The following is a 16,144-nucleotide window of genomic DNA, read 5'->3' as shown; positions in this document are numbered from 1 at the left end:
CGTGCAGCGGGGTTTGTCTGACGCCTACGTAATAATAATAACTGCTGTGGATGTGCTGTTGTGCCTCTATGAGGGTAACTATGCATGGGTACTTATGGACAGGCGTTATGTTATCATGGGAAGCGCTGCCAGAGCCAGACTTGTTTCTATTTTGATGATACCAGGATTCTTCTCTCTACTCAGCCAACATCTTTCGACATGAGTCAAGCAAGCAAGCACATACCAACGAGTCTGGCAGCCAATGCCACGATTCGGCTCATGTGTCTTGGAACAAAAGCAACAGAAACATTCTTGTCATGCTGTGGGTCTGAATATTGACCCTACTCCATACTGACAGGCTGTACCAGAAAAACAATTGGTGTGCGCTGAATTGGCTGACTGACTGACTGACCGACTGAACCCTGGTGCTCTGACCCAAGCCCTTGACTGACGCATTATCCCAGAGAATAGGTTGAAATTTTGCAGATGCCATACGGATACCTGCCTTATTATTGCCGCCCTCTATCGACTCGCCATTGTGTGCAAATATTGGACAAACTGACTGCTGTTCAGAATATTGACCATCACTCCCCAGGGTCCAATCTTGCTGTGGGCGCCGCCATCATCATCTCGCCCTAACGCTGCAGGTTGGCGCTGCGGGGTCACCCCGCCACCAAGGTTCTCGTCTACCGACTCAGGGGAACCACCAACAGCATTTCGTTGGAAATATGACCGATATAAAGAAACCCGGTATGGAAAATGAACCTGTTGATGATGCTGCGGGGGTGGAAGTGAAGATAAGACTGAGGAACGAAGATGAGGCAGTGATGGACTCTCTGGTGGGAAGACGTTTGTACCAGGGTGGATGAAAAGACACGTGCGCTATTGCTACTACCGCAACAAGACGGTGGGGATCAAGATGTTGTTGCAATTGGCAGCTCAAATAACAATAAAAATGAACCTCAATCTCCCTTTGATCTCTGTAGTGGGATGGATAGAAGGGCCACTGTTTGTGAGACAAAGGCTAGAACTGGATCAGCGAGTAACAACATGGCCGTATCCAAAGCTCGCCTTTACCAGGATATCGAGGGCATTACAACGACGGTATCTTGATGATCCGGTTGCTCTCCTACCATCTTGCGGTCACTTTGTGGCATGGAGGATCACATAGTCTCCTCGAGTACAAGTCATGTTCACCATTCATCTCATTGCTGTGACTACCCATGTTACAGAACCTCTAGACACACAAGTTTCCTTTTCATAGATTCTCCTTGATCGTCACAACGATAGAAAAGGACAATTACAGTAAGAGAAAAAAGAAAAAGACTAGAAAACAGAGCAAAAATCCAATCCTCCCTGTGACAGGAGGATTCGATCTCAAGATACCAAGGTGATTGCAATGCGTACTTGCCATTGCTCCAGGTGATATTATATAGCGCCGCAGGGGTGCGATAGAAGAAATGGGCCCCCGTCTAGACTTATCAACTCAGGCCCCATTCATTCATCTCACTTTGAGGCAAATGCAGCATCCATAGCAAACAAGGCAAGCCAGACGACTCACTCCAAGTAAACGTGGGTATAACTACCAAAGTCTATAGTTAGATTGGTATGGCCCAGTGGTGCTAAACTCATCCTAAGGACGTCAAAGTCTATTCCCATGCCCCGTTTTCCTCTTCAACCCTCGTCATCTTCTCATCAGCCCTATGGATTAAGCTTATGGGTTAAGCTTCTGGATACTTCAGCTACATGTTGGCACCTCACACACTTTTCGAGACTGTTTCACACCCAATTTTTGTCAATTAACTACCTATCAGATCCCAAACACAAGACTTCCATAGCAACCTCCTAAACCTATAGTATAAACTTTTGGACAGAGAAATGAGTGCGCTGTCCCGGGATTACATAAAGAAGAGAAGCGAAAAACCAGAGAGCGTCACGGCTGTGTATTATCCGTTCGTCATCATCATCATAGCGTCCCAGAACCAGCCATGGCCATGGCCTGAGAGCCTCCGGCTCGGTCTCCAGACAAGAGCCCCGCCGGCAAAGTCGTCGCTTAAGCGCAGCAGCACCAAGCAGTGCACTTCTTGGGGTAGGTGGCGGTGATGTCAAGCTCGATGTACTTGACGTAGTTGCGGCCGTGCCTGCCATATCGGTCGGTTCCGTAGTTGTTGTTGTCGTCGTTGTTACCGTAGTTGTTGCCGTAGTTGTTGCCATACTTGTTGCCGTCCTTGTCACCGTAGTTGTTGTTGCCGTAGTTGTTGCCATACTTGTTGCCGTCCTTGTCACCGTAGTTGTTGTTGCCGTAGTTGTTTCCGTAGTTGTTGTTGTTGCCGTACTTGTCGTCGTTGGCGCGCTTGTCCTTGTTTCCGTTGCCGTAGTTGTTGTTGTTGCCATACTTGTTCTTGCCGTACTTGTTATCATCATGGCCGTACTTGTTGCCATCCTTGTCCTTGCCGTACTTGTCATCATCATGGCCGTACTTGTTGCCGTCCTTGTCCTTGCCGTACTTGTCATCATCGTGGCCGTACTTGTTGCCGTCCTTGTCCTTGCCGTACTTGTCCTTGCCGTCCTTGCCATAGCCACCATAGCCGTGACCCTTCTTGGGCTTGCACTGGTCGTCGTCGATGCCAACCCAGACGCTCTTGCCGGCGAGCTTGGGCCATCCGGGGAACTTGTTGAGAGGGACGACACACTTGTTGCCCTCGCAGTAGTCCTCGGTGAAGTTGAGCTTCTCCTTGTACTTGGGGCCCTCGGTCTCGGTGGTGTAGATGCCCAGGTAGGCTGTCTTGTCGCTCCACTTGTTCCAGTCGGCGTACTCGACAAAGAGACACTGCTTGCTGCCGTACTTGCCCCAGTCGCCGCAAGGTGCGATCTTGCCCTTCACCTTGTAAGAGTCACCACCCTCACAAGTAACAGACTCCTCAAAGGTGCCGGAGTAAGTAGGCTTGGAGTAGTCCCAGGACTGCTTCTTGCACTTCTTCTTGTTGTCAGGGCAGGTCTTCTTGCAGGTCTTTCCGTAGCCGTAGCCGTTTCCGTAGCCATAGTCGCCACGAGCCTCAAGGCCATCCAAGTCGCGGGGGTGGTAGGGCTTGTATGGGCACCAGCTGCAGCGGCCAATGTCCCACTCGTAGGTCTTGCACTTCTTGCCGTGGCCGTAGCCATACCCGTTCTTGCCATGACCGTACTTGTCGCCATCCTTGCCGTAGCCGTCCTTGCCGTGGCCGTCCTTGTCCTTGCCGTCCTTGTTGTGGTCCTTGCCATAGCCATCCTTGCCGTGGCCATCCTTGCCGTAGCCATCCTTGCCGTGGCCGTACTTGTCCTTGCCGTCCTTGTTGTGGTCCTTGCCATAGCCATCCTTGCCGTGGCCATCCTTGCCATAGCCGTCTTTGCCATAGCCATCCTTGCCATGGCCATACTTGTCGCCATCCTTGCCGTCCTTGTCATGGCCGTCCTTGCCGTAGCCATCCTTGCCATTCTTGTCATGGCCATACTTGTCGCCATAGTTGTTGCCGTACTTGTTTCCGTAGTTGTTGCCGTACTTGTTGCCGTAGTTGTTGCCGTATTTGACGTCCTTGTCCTTGTCACCATAGCCTTCAGGGGTGGCAGAGGCGCCAGCAGCAATGAAGCTGAGGACAGCGACGACCTGATGAAGCTTCATCTTGAAAGATGGGGTGTGTTGAGAAGAAGATAAAAGAGAGTTGGTTGAAACGAGAGTGTGAAGATAGGAGATCCGGAGCTGGGTGCTGAAGGAGCTTGTGGGATGAGGATGAGATCTGGATGAGAACGGGTGGGTTGGAGGAGGCAGACGTCTCTTTTTATAGATGAAGTGAGGGCATATCCATCCAGATGTCTGAGAGCGTCTTGGAGTCTGTTTCTTGAGACTCAAGCATCAAGCTTCCCCATGCCATACCAACGGGGCTGGCACTGGGCCCAAGCCATCGAGGTCTTCCCACAAGAATTCCCGCGGGTTCAACGCCAGCCTCCAGGGCTACCGCCACATGGATTGCCTATGCCCTCTGTTTGACTTTGCGGCAAGCTCAGATAGTCTCAAAGATCCGTGCTCCAAGTGCTGACCCCACACAGCTTTGATCTCTCCCATGACCTGACCTGACTTTGAGCCTCATTCCGCATCCGAGCGGCTTCGAGGGACAGGCACAACTCTATCCTTGCATATTGAGTTACGTTTAGATGACGGACTGCACCGTACATGCATGTGATGTTCAAGATCATCTTCTTGAACGGAAGTGCCCACTCCTGGAGGACCGCGAATACACGGACTCGCTTCCGCCCTCCATATTGGCTGATTTGATCCAAGTTCTCAAAACAAGCTTCTCTGGAAAGGGGGTCAGCGAGCGGGCCGGACGGCATAGGCTCGAACCGCTGCCCCTTCATCAAACGGTGCGAACCCACCGCTCCGCAATTCTTCGGCACATCTTTGATTCGATGACATGTACAGTTGGTGCAGCTGAGTATGGGCCTAGCCCGGGAGTTGTAACGGCTCTCAGCTCAGGGCAAGGCGAAGAGTGTGGCAATAATCGATAATTAACTTTAAGTGCAGGGGCCGATAGAAAGCCAACGGGAACCAACCTCTTGGCCTTTCGCCAAAGCAAGGGGAACCAATCAAGGAGGTAAACCTCGTCGGCAGTCGATGATGCCGCATGCTTAGGGTGAGCCACCCGTTCGTATATGCAACAAACGTTGTGTCTCGCCGTTGACGGTGTGGTCTTGGGACGCCATGGCTGCAGAGTTGCTCGACTGCATCGGGAAGATTCAGGTACCGGCATTTAGGAATTGGCCAATATGATTAGTAGAGGAGAAGAAGGTCCGTCTTTCAGCTCCGAAACTCATTCTGGAGTTAATCTCCTTGCTGACGAGAGCTTGTCGATCCAGCCTCGCCACGGACAGTTCGGCGATTTCCCATCCTTTCCTCTGTGCGAGCAGCAGTCGCTGCGTCCGCTCTTACCGCAAAGAGCATCCGCAAATGAGTTCAGGTCCGAATGCGGGTTTCAGGTAACCCTCTGGGCCGAGAACTCTGGGGAAGTGAGCGGCATATCGGGGCCTAGCATCACCGTTGTGTAATGTGTTATTGTGTGGCGTCCAGCCGGTAGAGCGGTTCCCCGCCATGGATCCTCGCCCAATCGGTCCATTACCACGAGAAGCAACCATGCGCCTCTCGTTTCCCGTCCCCAGATCGAGGGTAGGGCGGTTGAGCGGCCGATGGGGAGAAACGAAACGAAACATATCGTGGAGCCATGCAACGTTAGGGTGGTTCCAAGTTGATCATCTCGGAAACAAAAATAAATCAAAGCCAAACAAAAAGGTACCAGCGTCAAAGCATCATTGGCCGTCGTACAGATGCAATGCAACCCTTGTAGCGGATAGAGATGATGCAGGTGGAGGAACAAGATCTGCCCCTGGTGCATCTAGACCAACTCTATTCTCGTCATGCCCCTTCTTGGCGGCCTTGGCTCCTGAAATCTCGGAGATACACTTTGATGACTAAGGCGACCTCTATGTCTCGTTCGCATGTTGGGAAGGCACGACCTCTTTGACAATGTGTGTGGCGCCTTCCCTCTGGTGGCCCATTTCCCAAAGAGGATCTCAACGCTGCTTGACTAACGCCTCCGGTTTCACAATCTATTTCCAGCTCAACGATGAAGTAATATCAAATCTCCCAAACCTCAGCTCCCTAGCCAGTACAAAATCTCTGGTGCCTGGATATCTCGCTTATGCTTACTCTCAGAGCCCGAGCGGCAGGTATGTGCGAGGTGCTATGAGGTCACATTGATACTTGATGGCTTGCAACTTTTGATTGGCAATGTTTCGCCACAAAGAGACAAGTTATTTTTGCTTACTGGCAAGCTTACAACACTCTCACAAGCATCGGAGATACTTCATGGGAGAGACAAAAGTCAATAACACAGCTCAGGTCAATATAGGACATGGCGTTCAATAATCAGGTTACTTAGTCTATGCTAAACACACTCTTGGATCCCATCTCGTCTACTGCAAAGTCAACCCCATTAAACTTTTTACCTCCTCTCAGCCTCAGGTACCCCTTTAACCTTGCCCCCTTTTCAACGGTTCCCGTCTCCACGCGGAAAGACATGGCAAGTTCCTGAGACGTTAGATCTTGGTTGTGAGCTTCCAGCCCCCCAACTTGACCCGGAGTAACGCGACCCCCATCGTGGCGATCAAGAAATTAACTCCGCCAAACACTGCTGCGAATCGGTAGCTACCTCCGTCGTCTGCGACGATCGCTCCGGCGATCGGTGGACTCGTCAAGGAGCCGATGGCAGCCAGTGACAAGATCGTACCCACCCGGAAGCCAAGCTCCTCGATGGGAGAGACACCCGCGATGAGCACGGGGGCGAGCCCGATGCCTGCGCCAGAGCTGAAGCCGAACAGCACGGCAAATGCAATGATGGCGCCGTCACTCCTCCCAGGGAGCCACAGGCCTAGAACCATGATGGCCGAGAGAAGAAGCATGGCTACCGTGACGTTGAACCGGCCGAACTTGTCTGCAACGTAGTTGGGCACGGTCCTCCCAAAGAAGCTATCCCCGGACTCCCCGTTAGAGCTCCATTAAGACCAGAGGCTGACTTAAGTTTAGAAAAAAGCTTACCTGGCGCCGTTCATGATTGATACCAATCCTATGGCTAGAGACGGCTTCATTCCGTAATGGATTGCCTCTGTGACGATGTAATTGAACGGCACAAACATGCCCCCTTGCATCAGTGTCAGCAACTATCGATTTTCGGCGTCGACCAAAGACTCCCTGGGTAGTATCACTTACAATAGAGAAAGAAGGATGATACAGCCAAGATAGAAAAGTTAAACTCGCGGATGGGCTTCAGGTAGTCCATTATGCTAAAGGGCTTGGGCGAGTGTTTAAGGTTTGAGGTGATGGTCAGGTTGGACAAAAGAAGCATACCCAGGATGAGAAAGGCACATATGCGGATAGCCCAGCCAAATCCCACCTTTGGAATAAGGTGCTGCGCCATCTGGGGAAATATGACACCCCCTACCGATGACCCGGCGACAACAAGTCCGAGTGCTATACCTCGCTTCTTGTCGAAGTAGGTTTGGGCCTATTGACGATGCATCAGAATGGGGTAATGAGGAACAGTCTGGATAACGGGGGTAACCCACAGCGGTCAAGGCCGGGGAGAAAACAAGAGATGAGCCCACTCCGGAGCAGATCGATTGGCTCAGGAGGATCTGGTAGTACTTGCTCGAGATGCTGAGCATCATGAGGCCGAAGACATGCATGATGGAACCAACCAAGATGGGCACCTTTGGTCCGTAATGGTCGAAAATCTTGCCTCCAACGGGAGAGAAGAAAAGCATGCAAAAGACTAGGCCAGGTCAGGATCGCGGGTCATCATCCGGGATGTTGTGCCACATGAAAATGGACATCTGGGGCTGACTTACACTCGATTGACGTGATCCAGGAAATATCAGAACTGGAATAATCCTTCAACTGGACTTGTTCGTACTGGGCTTGGAACAACCCAATGCAGTTGACCCAACCGAACGTGGCAAACAGGGCAGCCGAAGAGCCCGCGACTGTCAGCCATCCTCTGGTCCCCCCTTCAGGGCTTTCTTGAGGTTTCTCGTCCGTCTCCTTCTCAGGTCGACCATCCTCCAGGGTAGCGACGTCGAGAGTGCTGCTCGTGTTGGACATTGTGAAGTCGGGTTAAGATGTAATGATAGGTGGTTGTGATTGTGCCGAATTGTTCTGAAGATGATTTTCCATAGCTTCTAGAAGGAAAGAGATCTTTTTATATGTCTGCTTGTTCAATTCCCTTGATCATTAACATGATATCAAAGTATGCCCGAAGTTCGGCATCGGTTTACAAGCTCGGTGATATTTATCAGATGCGCAAATTATATGTAAAGGCCCTCACATATTGGCCCACAGCTGTCTGACTTATTCTGTCAGCACACAGTCAGCCAAAAGTTCGGCCTTGAAAAGTTCGGGGATAAAGCTCGGCATTTCAACCCACTCACTTATATCCATCTCGGTGCTCTCATCCCCGATCGACTCATTCTCCAGGCCGGTCTCAACTTGTCAAAACATCATCCATGTCTTCAGCAGCTTCTTCGACAGGCAGTCCTCGGCCTAAACGTCGAAGACGTCGACCGGCGCGATCGTGCGAGCAATGCCGGCGCCGCAAGATTCGGTGCGACATGGGGCAGCCGTGTAATGGCTGCATCCGGGCTCGGGTTTCGATGGAGTGCTCATACCGAGACGGGGGCTCCAGAGATGCGGCTGCAGTGCCTGCCAAGAACCGGGAGCTAGCATCTGCCGAGACGCATCCAGAAGCAGGGGAGGGGGTCGGGGCATCTGGACGGAGGAGAGCAGCAGCAAGACCGGCCCTGGTGGGAGATTATCTCCGAGCTCAGATACCACGCCAACCACCAAGACCAGAGACCGGCGATGACGTTCCATCGACGAATCAGGAATCCTCACTCTTGAACAATCCTCCGCCCTCACAGCCTCTGGTCTCAGCATCGGCCTCATCATCCACCTGTATACCACCACACACACCAAGACTTCGACATGTCCCAGAGAAGACGAAGCTATTTGGCCAGACACACTGGCTCCATACAGCAGAGAGGGTTTGTTTCCCTATCTTTGACCGATGTTCAAGCCTCTTCATGAAGTCTTGATGGCTGACATTTCATCAGTTTCCCATCTCGGGATCGTTCCACCCCGTGCAAGTCGAACCATGGTTCAATGATGCCAAAGCCGATCTCATCGAAACCTTGCAAGAGGCTAGGAACCTCCGATTCGCTCTCAAGAAACAAAACGCAGCCAATCTTGAGCAACCAATCCGGGATTTGCGTGAGACTCTCCCCGTGAAGGAGACTTGCGATGATCTCATCCGGTGTTATCTCCGCACCTTTGAGCCCATGTACCGAATTATCCATGTCCTGTCCTTTTGGAACGAGTACAGCCAAGTGTGGGTGGGGGAGCATGCGTCAACCCTTCAGCCTGTCTTTCTTATCAAGTTGACCTTGATCCTTGCCATTGGAACGACTTTCAAGGAGGTCTCTGATGATGCCGAGGCCAACCACCTATGGCGGCTTGCGCAGACGTGGATACAAAACGCACAGTGGTGGCTCACAGGACCAAACGAGAAGACAACATATAACTTGGATGGTCTTCAAGTGTTCTGTCTCTTGCTCCTTGCTCGCCAGACCACATTCAACTGCCGTGGCGCAACATCATGGCTCTCCTCGGGGTCGCTGCTCCGCGCTGCCATCACCATGGGGCTTCACCGCAACCCCAAGTTGTTTCCGGGACTGTCTCTGTACCAAAGAGAGATTCGTGCACGTCTCTGGACTACAGTCTTGGAATTGTCTGTGCAATGTTGTCTTGATCTCGGCCTGCCGCTTAACTTCTCCGACGTCGACTACGACGCCTGCTCACCATCCAACTATAACGACTCCGATCTCGAATCTGATTCTGAGCCAACGCCCAAGCCTCTAGACACTCCCACAGATTCGAGTCTTCAGGTTTTGTTAGCGCAATCTCTTCCGTTAAGGGTCGAGGTCATCCGCCTGCTCAACGATTTTCGCCACCAACAATCCTACGAGAAGGCTTTAGAGATAGGCACAAAGCTGCGTACCGCGTGCCGTGATGTGGCAGCCTTCTTCCACTCGAGGAAGGTCACTGATGGTAGTTTCGCGGATACGTGTAGTCTGAGGCCGAATGTGTTCCACCGGAAACTGATGGATATTCAACTGAGACGGTTCATCATGTTTCTTCATCGCGACTTCATGCTGCAGGCCAGGGCCGATCCGAGATTCTACCTCTCCCGCAAGATATGTGTCGAGGCTGCCTTGGTTATCGCATCCAGTGACAAGGGGGCCGACCTCAACCAGCCCCTCCAACGCTGGGAGGATACATGGCGCCTTGCACTCGTTGGCCGCGGGTTGTTCAAGTGCTCCTTGAACTTCGATGCCATGCTGATACTGTCCCTTGAGGTCATCACTCAGTTGCAGGACGAAGCTGCGCCGAGTTATGAAGCTGATGTCCTCGACGAGATGGCCAAAGCTACCCGAGCCCCTCTGATCCAAGTTCTCGAAAGCATGCAAGAACAGCTAACACAGCTCATTGCACGAGGCAACACCAGTCTCAAGAGACTCTTGTTCGTCAACGCCCACCTGACGCAGATCCGCGCGCTAGAGTCAGGCCAGCCGATGAAGCAAGCAGTATACGAGGCCCACGCCCAGACCTTACGCAACTGCGTAGCGGTGCTGCGCGAGACGACGGCGGGCGCGACACCCCAGGAGTCCATGGCGACTGCAGACACTCTGAGTACCGACTTTTTCCCTCCCGAATTCTTTTCAGCAGTAAGTGGAAAGTGCCTAGATAAGAAGTTCCCAGCCATATCGCTAACTAGTGGTCCAGGAGAACCCCATAGAATGGGACATATCCAGTCTCCTAGGGATTCCTACCATGAGCAGAGACGGCCAGGCTCAATGGCCCGTATCATATTGATATCATCTCCCGGCTACAGAATCATATGTACAGTTCTTGAAATGCTGGATCAGCACCGAGTGTCCATAGTCCAAGGGAAGGATAAGCTCCCGTTTTGCAGATCTCTTCAAGTCGACACAATGAAGCCACGAATACGATGCTGACTCTCTCTGGTCGCCATCTATCCATGTGTCGGACCATTAACTTTGCAACTCGAACACTTCATGCGTAATACCAGCAGCATTATATTGGCTGTACGGCTAATGTACAATTGCAAAGCCTCCTCCCTGCTTCATGCCATACCTCCATCTCATCCATACCCTCCCTCGACTCGTATGCATGTGGGTGGCATGTTCCTTGGTCCAGCCACCGCCAGGTCATCATGCCTCTCCCACCAAATTTTGCTCCGCCAACATGAATAAGTTAAGCATTATACCCGTACGCAAGCTGTGAGCTCCTCCCGCCTTGAAAATTAAATGCAAATTACCTCCCGTAGCCCTGTTTTGGCATATAGAAAAAAGCAACCAACTGAGTCCCCAACGCCAAGGCTATGCGGTAAAGGAATGACTATCAGCGTAATGCCATACGCCTTGGTAGTTGTTCAAAAACACGAAATTATATCAAAAATATGTCTCCTCCTCCTTCTCCTCGTCTCTCGAGTATGCAAAAACTGCGACGGCGCTCGCCTGTCACGTCAGCCTGACTCTAATATCCAAATCCGAGATGTGGCCAGGTGACAAGACTTAAAAGGCAACTCTACCCCCATTGAGCCGCAGCGGCATTGGCCCGAGGGGGCCGTGCGATCCCAAGACCGAGGGCGAAGAGTGCATGCTGCCTTCATCTGATGACATGGACGAAATGGAAGAGAGAGAACTGAATCCCATGTGCCCCTTGCTCATTCCTCCGTTTCGACCCATGGAGATGCCGGGGTTCGCCATGAGGGCGTCGGCTCGGTCAAAGACGTTTCCGTGGAACGCCGCTGCGAATGATCCGTTCTGTGGTGTTGTGGGAACCGTTGCCTGCATTGCAGGTCCCAAGGCGGCACTCTGCGGTGTAATCGGGACCTGGGTTGGCGACATGCCGTGCGCAGGGAACGACGTGGGCCCGTTGTTGGCCATCGGTCGGAACAGGTAGTGCCAAGGAGATTGGTAGATGATGTTGCTTGTCTCCTTGATACTTTGCTGGATCGGTCGCAGACGAGCCCTGGTGTCTGGTGGTAGTGGTACCGAGTTGGGACCATACTTGATCTGTTCGATCATGTCCGCCCAAGAATGGCTGAAGTTGCTGCACATTCCCCAGAAGCTCGCCTGCGTTCGAACCCCAGGCTCCTTCAACTTGATGAGCGAGAGTCTCTTCTTCAACGCCTCCGTCTGTTGGATGACGACACCACATCCACTGATCAGCCCCTTCCAGTGCTGAATGATGCTCTCCGGCGTACGCTGATGCACCGCGTTTCTAAGGCCGCCCATAAGCTGTACTTGGAAACTAGGCAGTGTCCGCATAACAAGATCTGTCGACTTCTGCAACGACAGGAAGATCTTTTCGAATTGTCGGTCCTCCTCGGTAAACTCGGAAGATATACCTCGGCTGCCTATCGAAGAGAACGACTCTCCAGATCGCGGAGTGGCCGAGGTGATTGTAGCAGTCCGTCCATTGCCGTTAACATATGTTGCTGAGAGACGCACTGGGACGTCAGTAGCGACACGAAGATTGATCGGATGGTGCACCAGAGTGCCATTCCGGTTGCGGGCTCCTGTAGGTCTCTCCACTGTTGGAGTAATCGATGGTTCTCGGACGTGCGGTCTGATGGTGCGGCTGCTGGTCGAGTCTCCTTCGGGTGCGATTTGCTGAGGGCCCTCTTCAGCGCTCAGAGACGCAAGTGTTACCCGAAGTTCCATGATACTGTTATACAGCAACATCAAGAGAGACCGGATATAGCGCGCATCTCCATTGTTGACAAACGTATCGATGTTGTCGACCAGAAGCGTGCACACATGCCCATACGCGCTGACGAGTGTATGACAAGCTCGGTGGACATTCTCGTTTTCCCGGTGCGCGAGGTCGTCAGTGTCGGCCAAGGCGTTTTCATGCTTCTGAATCTCCTGTTCTAGCTCTTCCACGTGTGAGTTTGTGTTGTAAAAAACAATCTCAAGACTCGACCGCTTGGCGGATCCGTCGCTTGTGAGGCTCATCAACATCTGGATCATGGGGTGGATCTGAAATATCGAATACAGAATTCCCTTTGCTGCTTCAACGACTGGATCATACACCTTTGACTCTCGGCGTCGTTCAGGCAGCACAGAAAGCCGTCTCACGTAGATCGGGCGCTGAAGATATGGTTCCGTTGGAGTCGCCGGACTCTTGGTTCCTATCGGCGTTCCCTGCATGGCCGAGCCATGACTTAGGCCACGGTAATGGCTGAAGCGATTGTTGACCTGCATCTCATCAAGAGTGCCCAGATCCGATGGTTTTCTTGAAACAATCCCCATACGTCTGCTACGGCTCTCCGATCGGTCCGCTCGCAACAAACTCTCAGAGTTACTGCGGACTCGCTCGTTGACGTTTCCGATTGTGAGAGGCATGACGCCAGGTCGTCGAATAGCGGTGCTTTGCTGCGAAAGGCCTCGATAATGTGATCTTGAGGGGATCGGCGGTGGGCGCGAGCCAATGTTGGGCGATCGAATGTCTGACAAATCGGTGCCATTCACCTTGATCGGGAATCGCCCGCTGGCAACCCTCTTTAGCGGGAAGCGGGGAGTCTCGGCCCCTTCACTCGACTCGTCTCCCGTGTTCTCAGCCTCGAGTCGGCCATTGAGTGCATGTTGCTTTAAGAACTTTTTGATATGTGCAGTCACTGCGACTTCTGTCACCTCGCTGTCCCTTAGAAGACCCTCGTTCGGTGGGCTCGGGGCTTGCACTTGTATCGCGTCTCGAGGTGGAAAGCTGATGGGATTTCCTTCAAACTTGATCACTTGGAGGGAGCCCATGTCGGCAAGACAGAGAGGGAGTTCTCGAATCTGGTTCTTAGGAACGGATAGGACTTTCAAAGACGAAAGTCTGGCGATGTCGGGAGGAAGGACTCGAAGCTGATTGCGACCGAGATCGAGGATCTCTAGAGACTTCAGATCGCAAAGCTGTTACTTGTCAGAAAATGCTTCTCAAGGTTAGAGATGAGAGATGTACCGGCATGGGGAACTCCTTGATCTGGTTGCCCCTGATGTTGAGGTATCGCAATGAGGTGCATTCGGAAAATCGGGCTGGCAGTGATGAGAGCTGATTGTGTGACAATGCTAGTCTGGACACCATGTAAGTATCAGTGCCCGGGCGCCTGGTTAGAGAGGATCCCAGCGAGGGCACAGACCGTTCCAATTCACCCTTGACAATATCAACTACCTCCTCGGGCAGTTTTTGTATGCCTTTTCGGCTAAGATCAATGGTGACTCCGGTCTTGAGCCCTGTGCCGACGGCGCTGGCCTCGGCAGCTTTGTTCTCACTCTCGAGGGCGTTCCGCATGGCCTCGCGCGCGAGATTGATGACCTGGGCAGCCGACATGCCGGCGGTGGAGAGGGATGAGCTGGAGGGAACACCACGCAGGTTGGGAATTGGGGGAGGAGGCGGCGGCGGGCCGTTCGAGGTGGCAGCCGAATTCGGGACGGGGCGTCTCCCAGATATATGGTTCTCGGGCAAGTTCCTAGGAACTGGTGGTTGTGATGCTGAGCCGACAGACGAGCCAGCGAGTCGGTCTGGCCGCTCCATGGCGGAGGAAGGATAATATGAGAATGATCGGTTAAGGCAGGCAGCGTGCGGAGGGCGCACTGGTGGAGTAATCGATCGGCGGCGAGGGCGTTAGGAATTTCGATGACGGGTATGTCGATAGTTGTGGATGAGACGTTTCAGAAGCCCCTCTATGGCTTGTCTTTGCGTTTGTCTCTTGTTCTCGACCAGAGTGCAGGCGCAAACGCAAACGCAAGCGAAGGCCCTCGGGTCTCAAGCGGAGCAAAGCCCGCGATCGAAGGTTCTTGTTTAGGCCAATGAAGGCTGTGGCAGCGACGAGTGCGACAGGGTCATGGTTGTTGGATAGGACAGGCCAGCAGGCGGCGCGTGGTTCAGGTTCGGGCCTGTTCTGTCGAGACGGAATTGAAGTCGATTGAGGTTCGTCGTCGAAGAGAGGTGGAGGGCGAGAGGTGCCCGGTGGCGGTAATCGAGGAGGATTCGACGGTCGAAGCTGACCCAGGGATGAGGATTGCTGAGGATTGCTGAGGATTGCTGAGGAAGATGCTAGAGGAGGAAATGGGGCGGGAAGGGCCGCGATGATGAGCTGATGCGGACGTGGAGGCGATGAGGTCGGGGCCAGGACTCCGTCTTTGGTAAGGTAAGGATGTGTGGTGAGAATAGCTGGGATGTCCCCCGTCTGTCTCCCACTTTGGTCTCTTGGCCTGCTGCTTTTATCGCGGACTGGCTAAGTCGAGCTCAAGGAGTTGCAAAAAAAGATCCCCAAAAGAATCGAGACTGCAATGGGAGCTGGATCGACGGGGGATCTCAGGCACATGCTGCAACCAATGTTAGGTAAGGTGCCTTAGCGCCTTGCTGAGAAAGTCTTGGCTGCCCACTTGAATGCTACCGGCCAAACTTAGCATCCAGAGAGTCCACCTCGGGCAAAGGAAAATGCTTTGGCTACCGCAACTCAACTTACAGATGCCTCCCACTTCTCTCGCCGCCTGGAGGATTTTTTCCCACTTCCTCCCAGCCACCCCTGTCACCCACCGGTCCCATGTGCTTAGATAGGGGATAGCGCACCAGATAGGGGTAACCAAGTGTTTTGGTCACAGCACGCACCTCAAACGTGGGCCCCTCGACGCCAGCAGTCGGTCTCAGGGCGCGCGGGTCGTGGGATGTGGGCGGGTGAAACACAGTGCGGGGCCGTCTCAGAGGCTAAGGCGCGCTGTAAGCTGGCGCCAGGACCCTCACCCCAGATGAAAACCCTCTTTTAGAGCCCGGCCACCTGGAGGGTTTGCGGCAGCCGCTGACAGGCACGCTGTTCGCCGCATCCCTCCAGGCGCCTGGTCTGGTCTGTCCACTGACTGGCCAGCGCACCCGCCACCGCCCGGCCGCTGACGCACAGTACGAGATTCGCGGGCAGAGACTGGTCAGCACTGGTATCCAGATGAACCCATGCTGGGAGAGATAGGGATGGCTCCTTGTCCCTTCATCCACAGCCCAGCCAGCTTGGGGGACAGGACATGGTCGCACAGGGGCGACACACTAGACAAGATGCCCAGACAAGCGACACGCACACAAACAACACGAGGGACAGCTGTCAGGCTCGGGACCGTTCCTGGAGGCACTGGAAGCAACAGAAAAGTGGGAGACGAGGGGTAATGTCAACCTATGAAACAACTCAGAGCCCGTTAAGCGTCTCCATTCAACCGTCCGTCGACGCCGTCACTGGCATCCACCAAGGGATGGCTGCTGTAGGAGGGCGGCCTAGGCTCTTGTCTGGCTGCTCTGGCTGGAACGGGCTCAGTCGAGTCGCCGACCCCTGTCTAAGCCTCCGGCGAGTAATGCAAGGTACGCACTCAGTTCTGGCGCTCGAGGCGCTGACACTGGCACACTCTGCTTGGCCGGACCACTGGGCTGTCTCTGTTGTCTCTCTGCTGACCACATCCATCACAT

General features: G+C 53.3%; 4 protein-coding genes across 4 annotated transcripts; 1 reads left to right on the top strand and 3 right to left on the bottom strand.

Annotated features, from left to right (window-relative positions):
- Positions 1-2,032: 2,032 nt before the first annotated feature.
- On the bottom strand, positions 2,033-3,637 carry LRP88_08662 (uncharacterized protein; the record flags this gene model as incomplete). Its single annotated transcript, XM_083245165.1, has 1 exon — positions 2,033-3,637. The coding sequence occupies one exon, from the start codon at positions 3,635-3,637 to the stop codon at positions 2,033-2,035; it is 1,605 nt and encodes a 534-aa protein (XP_083099659.1).
- Positions 3,638-6,105: 2,468 nt separating this feature from the next.
- On the bottom strand, positions 6,106-7,666 carry LRP88_08661 (MCT family MFS transporter; the record flags this gene model as incomplete). The annotated part of the gene is made up of 5 exons (XM_083245164.1): positions 6,106-6,535; positions 6,605-6,707; positions 6,776-7,070; positions 7,132-7,337; positions 7,414-7,666. The coding sequence occupies 5 exons, from the start codon at positions 7,664-7,666 to the stop codon at positions 6,106-6,108; spliced, it is 1,287 nt and encodes a 428-aa protein (XP_083099658.1).
- An 879-nt stretch (positions 7,667-8,545) lies between these two features.
- LRP88_08660 (transcription factor domain-containing protein) lies at positions 8,546-10,492 on the top strand (the record flags this gene model as incomplete). Its single annotated transcript, XM_083245163.1, has 3 exons — positions 8,546-8,608; positions 8,674-10,344; positions 10,403-10,492. 3 exons carry the CDS (start codon positions 8,546-8,548, stop codon positions 10,490-10,492), a joined length of 1,824 nt encoding a protein of 607 aa, XP_083099657.1.
- Positions 10,493-11,214: 722 nt separating this feature from the next.
- Positions 11,215-14,227, bottom strand: LRP88_08659 (RAM signaling pathway protein-domain-containing protein; the record flags this gene model as incomplete). Its single annotated transcript, XM_083245162.1, has 3 exons — positions 11,215-13,605; positions 13,655-13,766; positions 13,833-14,227. The coding sequence occupies 3 exons, from the start codon at positions 14,225-14,227 to the stop codon at positions 11,215-11,217; spliced, it is 2,898 nt and encodes a 965-aa protein (XP_083099656.1).
- Positions 14,228-16,144: the final 1,917 nt, after the last annotated feature.

The sequence above is a fragment of the Fusarium phalaenopsidis genome, assembly GCF_050370095.1.
Source record: "Fusarium phalaenopsidis strain FUZ10S chromosome Unknown contig_32302, whole genome shotgun sequence".
Lineage (NCBI taxonomy): Eukaryota > Fungi > Ascomycota > Sordariomycetes > Hypocreales > Nectriaceae > Fusarium > Fusarium phalaenopsidis.
This window is presented reverse-complemented; position numbering and strand designations above follow the sequence as displayed.